Below are 11,577 nucleotides of genomic sequence, written 5' to 3'. Positions count from 1 at the left end.
GTGATCTGGCAGGAACATAGATCTGCATTAGCGAGTGGGGATACGATGGTGCAGATCCGGTGTTGGTCTTGTAGGCCAGGAGCAAAGCCTTGAACTTTATGCGGGCGGCAACAGGGAGCCAGTGTAACCTGATGAAGAGCGGAGTTACATGCACTCTCTTCGGTTCATTGAAGACCACTCTTGCCGCCGCATTCTGGATCATCTGGAGAGGTTTGATTGTGCAAGCAGGAAGTCCAGCCAGAAGCGCATTGCAATAATCCAGTTTGGACAGGACAAGAGCCTGGACTAGGACTTGCGTAGAGTGCTCCGATAGGAAAGGTCTAATTTTCCTAATGTTGTAGAGGATGAATCTACAGGACCGGGTGGTGCTGGCAACATGACTTGTGAGGTTAAGCCGATCATCTATTACCACTCCCAGGTTTCTGGCTGTGCTGGACGGTGTAATCGTTGATAAGCCTAGTTGAATGGCAAGGTTGTGGTAAATCTTTGGGCTGGCTGGGATCACAAGCAGTTCCGTTTTTGCAAGGTTTAGCTGCAGGTGATGATCCTTCATCCAAAGCGAGATGTCACTCAGGCATGCTGCGATGTGAACAGAGACCGTCGGATTGTCCGGTTGAAATGACAAGAAGAGTCTTTGGGGATGAGTAGACCGGTGCCTCCACCCCTTCCTGTGATGCGAGGGCTGTGGGAGAAAGTGTGGTTATGGGAGAGGGCAGCGGGAGTGGCAGAGTCCTCTGGTTTGATCCTTGTTTCTGTAAGTGCTACGATGGAAAGACCAGAATGTTTAACAAAAGCTGTAATGAATCTTGTTCACAGCAGATTGGCAGTTCCACAATCCTATTGGGAAAGTAGAAGAGGCAGTTGCTAGCAGTGATACATTGTGAAGATTATTAGCATTGTGTCGCCTTCGGCATGCGGCAGATGATTTATGTGTTGTGATAACAGAAAGGATTTTAAAACACATATTTAAGAGAAGCAGAAAGAAAATAGGGAGAAACATTAAAGAAAACAATAAAGGAATAAGTATTAGTGAAAACAAGTAAGACAAAAAGTGCAAGTGTTAACACAAAACAAAATAGGTACAAAAAAGAAGTGCAATACTCAAGTGCCCTGTCGGTGTCCCGGGCTCGGTGGAGTCGCGCGCAGGTAGAGTCGATGTCTTTACTCTCTTCGGTCTTCACACGATGAGGGCTGCACGCGACCACGGTGGGACGACGCTTTTTAAATACAGAGACAGAGCGGAAGTAAATACAAAGCGATTTCTCAGTTTAACACAGTACTAAAACTCAACAAGACACAATTTAAATACACTTACACAATTCTGTACGCTTCTGCTGCTGAATTGCTTCGACACATTTATACTAACTGAAGCTTCATTGTTGTTTTCTTTATATAACCATTGCCTTACCATGATATGGCTCGAGTAACTATAGTTTAATCATGGTGGTGAAACTATGGTTTTTAAAATTGTGATTTGCCAAACGCATGATTTCTACACTTTTACTATAATAAACCTCTATTAATATTATTATATAATGTCTGGTGTCTGTTGGTTTTTGTTTGTTAATCTTGGACTCATGATTTCTTCTGCTTCTGTGTGTTTTTTTCAGGTGAATACACAGTAATGACGGCACACTTTCACCTGAAGAGAAAGATCGGTTATTTTGTGATTCAGACGTATCTGCCGTGCATTATGACCGTCATACTGTCCCAGGTGTCCTTCTGGCTGAACCGGGAGTCTGTGCCGGCCCGGACCGTGTTCGGTGAGTATAAACGGACATCTCGGGACACTCGGAACACGTTTCATTCAACAGAAAAATGAGATTTTGTTTTAAGATGCTCTTCGTCCAAACACAAGCACTTTCTATTGTTTGCCAAATTGCTGATAATTGTTGTATTTTGGTTTTGTCAGGGTCGTGTATTACCTTCTGTAATCTTTAAAGCGCAAGGAAATCGATTCAAAATCAAATGTTTCATCAGGCTGGATAGTCGTCTTCTTTGTAAGCCTTCTGGTTTCTTATCAATTCAGCTGAAATGGTCCTCTGGAACCTGAAATGGTCCTCTGGTGAAATGGAAATGACCATATTTCTCTTTTGGGTGCAATAACATTAACCTTTCTTAACATGGCAGCGCGTGTGTCGCTGTATCAGCGTTCTGTAGCGTGATATGTTCGTACGGGGCGGGAATGGCGGTGAATGACCTTCACAAAGGCCCGGGAGGCCTGTGGCCCAGATTAGAGACATCAGCAGGAAAGCCGGCCGTTTCTAAACGTCTCTGTGAGGATTCACTGAGCTCAGGTAAGGAAGAGTTCGGTTACCGTGGAGATTCCCGGAGCTCGGTGTTGCTAAGCAGGTGATGTTCAGAAGATGAGTCCTCCTGGCACGGCTTCACATGTCCTCCGTCTTTGTGTCTGTCCGTCCTCTCTTTTTATCTATCATGCAAGTGATTTATGTAAACAATACGTCTTAATGATGTGTGATAATTGTAAACATCACAAGAAAAAAAGGCGTGGTTGATTTATCCTGAATATTGAAGACGTGTACGCTTGGTGTAGAGATATCTAAGTTAAAACAGAGAGAATGGCATCCAAATGGATTTCAGATGTGTGCTCGCTCAAACGCTGCATTATTGAAACGTTTCTTCAGACTGAACATCTTCGTCGGTGTTATGTGATGTATACTTCATGATGATGTGTGTGCGTACATTCTGTGACGTGTGTTTTATCATCATCTTTCTTCATGTATTGCGTAATGTCCGTAGTGATGTTTTTCTTCTCCGAGTCTGTCAAGCATCAGTGTAGGAAAGGCAGTCACGTGGTTTGGGTGAAGAACGTTCTTAACATCTTCAGATGGGTTTATTTGCTGTTCAGTTCATGATGCTTAAATAGAAATCAGAAGAAAGCAAATGAAAATGGATTTCTTCTGATGAGCACCTGCTGGTCATTTTATAATCTGAGTGCAGGATGATGGCTGTTAAGATGCTCTTTTGCTTTGAATCACATTTCTCCTCATCCCTTCACTGAGACTGATGAAAGATTTGAGTTACGGCAAACCGATCACATGCTACACACACAGTTATTCTGCATGACTACTGACCTCCACTTCCTGTTCCCAGCATGCACTTCCTTCTTATTTGCATTTTTAAATATTGTTTATTAAAAGTGACATCACTTTGTTTATTTGAAACGTATTGACCAACAACATCTTTTTTGTGAAATTATGCATTATGATTATATTTTTACCAGTGCTGTCAATCAAATTCAAATTCAAAACAGGTTTAGTAAGTCAAATACAAGATTTTAGTTAATAATTCTGAATATTGCTTAGAAAGGTTTTCGTGGTGGTTTATTTGAGGTATTGTCATTTTGAAAGACCGGGTTGGTATGTTCAGTTGACTTGAATATAAACCGTTGCGGTTGCTTGCTTCAGTTTTAATTAAATGTGAATTCAGCTGACAGTCTCTTTATGACATGTTTAGCTCTTGACTGATGTATCACTGATGTCATTACATTGATTTCTGGATTTGACGGTCAATGAAAGTCATTCATCCCACACTCACGGTCTGCTCTTCAGCGGTGGTCAATCCCATTTCCAACAAAGGCTGTCACTTCTGTCTCACCAGCAAGACTGAAGAGTTTGATGACAGTGAGAATAAATGAAAGGCATTGGTTTATGAGAGTGGACGGACGGGAATCAGACTCTCTTTATGAGAACATTTGGAGAAAATGATTCTCTCGTTCATCCTCAGACCGAGCAAAACCGTTTTCTTTATCACGTCCCTCTTCTTTCTAATTCACCAGGCGATGTGTAAAAATAGCTTTATTTTCCAGTAAACACGTCAGAGGGAAAGAAATTAACGGGAATTAAAAAGTGATTTGGGGCTAAGGGGGTTGTCACATTTCTGGATTATTGGAGAGTATGTGTTGTGAGATGATATACAGAAACAGAAGGGCCTTCCCGACAGACTTCATCTTTTCAGAATGTTGAAATACTTTCGATTCTTTCAGACACAGAGAGAGATACAAGTAAACCATTACTTGATTGATTTTCCTAGTGTGAATATGTCATTCTGTGTCGAATCAACCAGATATCTGGAAATTAATGTTTGAAATATAAAAGAGCAATGGATGAATATTTAATACTATTAATGGATGGCTTAAAAATATAATTGGGAATGATTCAAATCTACATTGACCTCCGTTTGGGTTGATAGTGAATTACCCATTGATGTATTTAGTACAGTGATCGTCCAGTGATCATCTCCTATGATAACTATCAATACTGTAGTAAACAGATTTTTGGATGTTGGATACAATTTACGTGTTCAGATTTGACCCAACCACAGGTTAAAACAACCCAACGATTATCACGGTCTCACCACAATAACCATATATTTACCAAGGCATTTGTAGAAAACATGGTTACTTCACTTTTACTATAGTAAGACCATGGTTCATGTGCTCTGCTGATGCATGCTGTCTGTTGTGTGTTTCTCTGTCAGGTGTTACCACTGTATTGACGATGACAACACTGAGTATCAGCGCTCGTAACTCGCTGCCTAAAGTTGCCTACGCCACCGCCATGGACTGGTTCATCGCCGTCTGTTACGCTTTCGTCTTCTCCGCACTCATTGAGTTTGCCACCGTCAACTACTTCACCAAACGCGGCTGGGCGTGGGACGGCAAGAGCGTGGTCAATGAAAAGGTAATGGTCTCCCAGCATGCTTTGTGTTCGTGGATTGATCAGCGGTGACGGAAGATTCATACCTGATGGGTTTAGAATCACAGATGAGATCTCATATGACGTCTCGGTTGGTTATTGTGCAATGAGATGAAATGGAGCACGAATGGAGACGTTTGCTCAAGTCTCTCAGATGTTTCTGCTGAGAGAAAGAGTTCGGTTATCTCAGTGAGGGATCATTTTAACAAAAAGAATAGTCGAGTCAACTTCAAATAATAAGGCAACCTATCACAGGCACGTTCTTAAGTTAATGCATCAAACAGAGACTGACGTCCACCCAACTTTACAAAAATATGTTTACGTCATTAGTGTCCTAATAAACAAAAGAACAAAACATTGTTTTGTGTGAACATAAATAGAGAATATAGATTGGTAAAATAAACTAATTAATTTGTCTTTTACTACAATTGTACATGCTTTCTGCCTCAAACAAACCAAAACTTTGATCAAATAACCAAAGCAGTTTGTGTTGAGTGCTTTTATACCGGTTGTGCCGTTGTGTCCTCACTCACATCTCAACACTGAACACACAAACCTCAACCACGGTAACAATCACAATCATTAAAAGAAACTCTAAACACAACGGATAACTAACAGTCACAACAATATTAAAGCATCAATTAAGCCAGCAAGAACTAAAACACTAATCTTTAAAAGAAAAAGAAACACAGAATTGAACAGGCTGCAATGCATCTTGCAATATTGTTTGTTCAGATTACACAGTTTTGTAAAATGGAACGAACTTCCAGACGCTTTTGATGCAAACTAATCGAATCTAAATCCAGTCAACAAAATAATCTTTGTTAGAAACACGTTAAGCTCATTATGTCTAGTATGTGACAAACAATCATTTGACTTCTTTTATATAAATGTTCTATGTTCAAGTTACTTATTTATCGTTGTAGGAAGAACATTTTACAAGTTGGATTTTTAACATTGTCTAAAATGTGTTTTAAGATAAACATCTGAGACAAATTTGATATTAAAAGGAAACCACAGAACTATTCAAGCGCAATGTTTAAGGCATGATGTTTTCCTTTTGGTCTGTGTTGTGTCGCAGGATGTTATGTTCAGTGTTGTTGTTTAGTGTAATTGTGTTGATTGAGTCATTAATATTTATCTTTACAGAAACAATAAACACTGATTTCAGTTTTATAGTCTAGTAAAGTCTGATCATGTAAATCACACTGAGATTATCTGAAAAAATTCTGCTCCAGTGATTCCTGGAGTGTGTTTGTGTGTAGGTGTGTGTGCGTGTGTGTGTGTGTAGGTGTGTGTGTGTGTGTTTGTGTGTAGGTGTGTGTGCGTGCGTGTGTGTAGGTGTCTGTGTGTGTTTGTGTGTGTGTGTAGGTGTGTGTGCGTGTGTGTGTGTGTGTGTGTGTGTGTAGGTGTGTGTGTGTGTGTGTGTGTGTGCATGTGTAGGTGGGTGTGTGTGCGCGTGTGTGTGTGTGTGTGTGTGTGTGTGTGTGTGTGTGTGTGTGTGTGTGTGTGTGTGTGTGTGTGCATGTGTAGGTGTGTGTGTGTGCGCGTGTGTGTGTGTGTGTGTGTGTGTGTGTGTGTGTGTGTGTGTCTTTCTTCATCTGTCCGTCACATCTCTGGCGTTTGATTTGTGATTAATGTTGTTTTTATGAGGCTCTCTGTCTGTAGAACAGAATCATTATATATTCATGAGTCTGTCTGCTCCACAAATCACATTCATCCAGCTAAAGGTCAGTCAGCCAATCAGAAATGACAGAACATATCAAATGTTTATGCAGATCAGCAGTCTTTCATTTCTTGTGACTCAGAGAAAGGTTTTGTGTGTGTGTGTGTGTGTGTGTGTGTGCGTGTGCGCGTGCGCGTGCGTGTGCGTGTGTGTGTGTGTGCGCGTGCGTGTGCGTGTGCGTGTGCGTGTGTTAAACATGTAATATAATGTCAGACGTGTGTGAGTTCAGTCAGTAGGGTTGATGTTGTGTTGTATTAAACCGGTGTTTATCAGATTCAAGGTCTTTTTCAGCACTGGTCTCAAGTGGACATAAAAGAGTGTTTCAGACCCTACGGCGTTTGAGAATTAAATGCAAAGCATTATGGGTCTCACCGGAGGCCTGGTGTCCTGTCAGACCTTTAATCCCTCCGTCTGCTCACAGATGAAAGTTCAGGTGTCAGAAGACGTGAATCATTCAGACGCTTTTCCTCTGGGAGACTCTTATATCTCTGAATCCGCCGGATGTGCTGATAAAGTTGTGACATCATTTTCATGACAATTAAATACATTTTCTGTCCAGATCAGTATCGTGTGAACATCTCTTCACATGACTTTACCCAATTCAAACTTTTGTCACGAAACTCTTTCGAAACCAAAAGAATCGTATCGATGCTCTTAACTGTATACAGTAGATTTCTATTATTTTACAGTGATGTATGTCTGGAGGCAGCTTGTTCAATTTATTTACATGATGTCTAACCAAGAACTTCATTTTGTTTTGTAAGTGTGCGTCTATGTGGGTGGGTGTGCGTGCGTGTGTGTATTTGTGCGCATGTGTTTGTGTATGTATGTGGGTGTGTGTGTGCGTCTATATGCATGTGTGTATATGCGAGTATGCGTGCGCGTATGTGTGTGTATATCCGTGTGTGCACGTGTGTGAGTATGCGTGTGCGTGGTTGCATGTATATGCCTGTGTGTGCGCCCGTGTCTATATGCGTATGTGTGTGTGTACATGCGTGTGTGTTTGTTTGTACACGCGTGTGGGATGTTGTTATTTATCTCCCCACCGCTGTTATGACAAGAACTTATTGAATCATGAATCATGGGCTCAGTTCTTCATCACGTGTCAACAATCCCAGTTGTTCCTCCTACTCTTCATCATAATATCACTCATGTTGTGTGGCTCTGTGTTCTCATCCGGCAAGTGAACGATTGATGTTAAAATGATCAGGAAATGACTTCCTCCAGGAATAGTTTATCTAGTGCTGATACTTCCAGTAGCTGATAGTTTCATATCTGTAACTATATATCGTCATGTGTGATTTGTTTTGTTTTCTCTTAACGTTTAGAATGACACGTGGATGTATATACGATGATGTTTACATTGAATTCTCTCGTTCCTTTAGAAAAAAGAAAAGGCTTCCGTCATCAAGAAGAACAACGCGTATGCCGTCGCCGTGGCGAACTACGCCCCCAACATCACCAAGGACACTGTGCTCCCCACTATTGCCAAGGGCAGCACAACGGAACCGGGCAAAGCCAAAACAGATGCTATCAAACAAGCCGAGGCCAAGAAAACCTTCAACAGCGTGAGTAAAATTGACCGAATGTCTCGCATCATGTTTCCTGTGCTCTTCGGATCCTTTAACCTGGTTTACTGGGCGACATACTTAAACAGAGAACCTGTGATCATAGACATGGTGCCGTCCAATTAGAAGAGTCGGCGATTACAGGACTAAAGACTCGGCCAAAATCACCCAGGGACTCTCCACATATCTCTCTCTCTCTCTCCATCTGCTCCAGACAGACATGCTGTGGATTGATGCCTTTCCATCTCTTTCTATCTCCTCTGTCGTCTCTCTTTTCTACAGCTTTTTTCAGCCGTGCTTTTGCGAGCGGCATTTGCCTTTGTACATACTGTATGGTACCTGGTGAAAATGCCGTCCCGTATCTTTACATCACAGTATTTGGATTCATGTGTTTTCTGCAAATCTGTGAGAATTTGTACTTTCGAGCTCTTTTGAAATCTGACCTCTCTCTGTGATATAGATCAGCAAATTATACTCATTTATTTATTGGGTGTAAATGTGTTTTTTGTTTTTGGTGTTGAATATCCTGTGGGAGTTTTTTTTTTTCTACGATCAAACTCTTTTGTGGTTTGTTCTGATGTTTCGTGCTGGGCCCATACACAAAAAAGACATGAAAACTGTTTACACACGTCTGTGCTTTTTACTGTTGCTTTGTGGTGTTGTTTTCAAACCATAGTCAAAACTATAAACCAACTTTTAGAAACGAAAAAAAGTCTTTGTTTAAAAATGTAGAGTATAAAAACATTCAGAAAGTGTGTGTACTGACCGCACGTACGGTGGTTTTACATGACAGGATGGAGACATGGTTCACATGGTTTCTGTTTGTTTTTATGAAACCAGGATTAAGTCCGAATGCTGTTGATAAAGTGTACAGAATCCAGAATATTACCTGGATGACGAAATGTTGAAATGGTTCTGGATGTGTTTACTGTCTGTTTCTGACCTTTATAACAGAATATGTTGGAGGGGGTGTTTGAAGCTCATACAACATGAACATCTCCGTCTACACCATTATTCAGGCAAAGAGAGTCTTTCTCCATCAGTATCCACATATAAATCACCAACACAGTAGATCGGTAGATACTTCATCTCCTGAAATGTGAAAAAAACCCCATTAAGTGCCTGAAACGACGACAGCAGCGATGTGATCGATGTGATTCTTGAGCTGCGTGTGAGAACGTTCAGGAGGGAACGGAAACGCTCTCCGTCCAGACCTGAGAACGATCGGATCTTCAGTTTTCCTTTTGATATAAACTGAAAACATCCAGAATAAATAAACCAGTTCAGGTTGAAGAGAGATGTCTTTGAAAAAGCAGCAATCATAACGTTCATCTTTCTTTCACGGAAAACATGAATCTGCTGGTAACTGGTGTGTGGAAAGAACTGATGTTTCACAGCGAATGCGACTCGAACGCTCAGGCTCTAAATCATTATTATAAGCTTACAGTTGTGAATCGGGGTTAAAAGATAGTTTTCACTTTTCTCATTTCATTTTTGTCTTTATTTTGAACCATTTTAAAATAAGTTGAGGACCAAACTTAACTTCAGGTAGACCTCCAGAAAGAATCAACAACTGTTGAGTAGTTTCATTTCAATTTAATTCAATTAATATATGAATATAGATTATCAATGTATATAACCAAACACAGATGCGTCCGTCCAATGAAACCATTAACAGATTGCAGCTTTTTTTGACCTCCCGAACACTGTGGTTTCTCAGTAAGTGTATGTGGCCAATGTTCAGATTGGTTAATATTTGTGACATTGCGTTCGGTGTCATCCGTGTTGTTTAAATGAGGAAACGAGTGAACACGTGAAAAACAAACAAGGCGTTTGAAATGCACAACAGATATTTTCATGACTTTCTGTGACTTGCTCTCGTTGAGCGTGTTAAACTGAAAATGAGTTTTGGACCAAAAGACCAATAAGTGCTTCAAATACTGCATGTTTACACACGTTTACCCTTCAAAATAAAGCAAAGTATGTTTGCTCTTCTACTATAAAATTCTGTCGTGTTACAAACTAAACATCACACATTACATGTTGTTCACAGACATTTGTATATAATGTAAAGAATATTTGTCCACATTTGTGATATTGTTGCTGTACACTTGTGTGTGATTTACCATGAGCCAGTTTTATATTCGCAGCATTAGATGTTTTGATTTGATCTTTTCTGATGTATGATGTACATGTTTCAGCATGCTGTTGGCTCTCCGGTACACACGGCGTTACAATGATTTGTTTGCTTTTATTTATTCTGAGTATGTTATACTTTCAAGAGTATGTTTCTGAAGATGTATTCTAACTTTATTTATCGTAAGATATACTTGTATTCTTTTCTCTTCTTTATTTCTGAGTTAATCTGTGTGATATAATATCGCTCTGCTTTCATTTATGAATTGCTTGTGTTGGCCGTTGGTTGCATCTTTGTTATGCAGAAACCGTTTGAGCAATAAAAGATAAAACAGGTGATATGAAACCGTCCGGCATGGAAAGAGCTTTCCACACACAGATTGTCCAGCTCGCACACATTTCCTGCTAAAGACAATGTGAAATACTGCATTCCACGATGAATGTTACCATAAGAATGTGAATATCACAGGGTTTTTTTGCTGAACTATCGATCAGCTTTTATTGACGTTAGAATTCTTTATGAAATTGAATATGTGAGGAAGAATTTATGAATCGTATATCTTTGCAAACGTATCACCAAGACCTGCTGTCTGTTATTCGTCTGTACTGTACAATGATGTGAATATTTCGTTTTCGGATGTTAATGTGAATTTGGCCACATGAGCAGAACTGAAGTGCTGCTGGGACTCATTTTCTACAGTATATATATATTGTTACTTTCTCTCTTTCAAACACCATTTTACTTCAACTTTCAACAGCCAATTGCTAAATAAATGACTTGAACACGTCTTAATTTATGTCTTGTTTATGATGTTTCCTAGAACTAAATGAAAGCTTATTGAAATGGGACTAAGCTCCATTGAAGGTTTAAATGAATCAGTTGTTTTGTGTTGGACATCAAGTAATAAACATTTATTTAATGTTGAACATCTTTGCATTATGACAAATGAAATGACAAAACCCATGACAGTAAAACATAGAACAACACGGTCAGATACGGAGAAACCAGCTTTCTCTGAAGAGTTGTTTGAGTCTCACATAAAGAGACATATTTTAAACCATTAAGTGCCACACCATCTCTATAGAAATATCACAATATTTATATTGCAGTCGGTGGTTTGCGAGAACTGATGTGTTGTGTGTTATGTTATATGTAAGGGATAATGTACAGGCAGCTAGGGGTTTATTTCACGATAACATACAGCTGCTTGTACATTATCTCTCTTATTACTCGACTACTTGCCACATGAGAAAAAAACTGAACGTAAAATGTGAATTTGAAATATTTTTTAGCGAATGCAGACCTTCTGTGAGGTTTACTTTCGGTTTCATACATTATTAAAGACACATTTATTATTAATGTTTGTGTAATATTAAACTCACAGGGTTGTTATTAGTTTTGAGCGGTTAAACCCTTGCAAATGTCACG

General features: G+C 39.8%; 1 protein-coding gene across 1 annotated transcript in view; it reads left to right on the top strand.

The window, feature by feature from the left end:
- gabra2b (gamma-aminobutyric acid type A receptor subunit alpha2b) overlaps positions 1-11,073 on the top strand; it is a 39,027-nt gene extending 27,954 nt beyond the window's left edge. Inside the window, exons 8-10 of the mRNA XM_079480619.1 lie at positions 1,611-1,763; positions 4,501-4,703; positions 7,830-11,073. Of these exons, the coding sequence (XP_079336745.1) occupies positions 1,611-1,763; positions 4,501-4,703; positions 7,830-8,138 (665 nt within the window). The 3' untranslated portion in view covers positions 8,139-11,073. The remainder of the gene's footprint in view (positions 1-1,610; positions 1,764-4,500; positions 4,704-7,829) is intronic.
- The last annotated feature ends 504 nt before the right edge of the window (positions 11,074-11,577 follow it).

The sequence above is a fragment of the Barbatula barbatula genome (assembly GCF_947034865.1).
Source record: "Barbatula barbatula genome assembly, chromosome: 18".
Classification (NCBI taxonomy): domain Eukaryota; kingdom Metazoa; phylum Chordata; class Actinopteri; order Cypriniformes; family Nemacheilidae; genus Barbatula; species Barbatula barbatula.
This window is presented reverse-complemented; position numbering and strand designations above follow the sequence as displayed.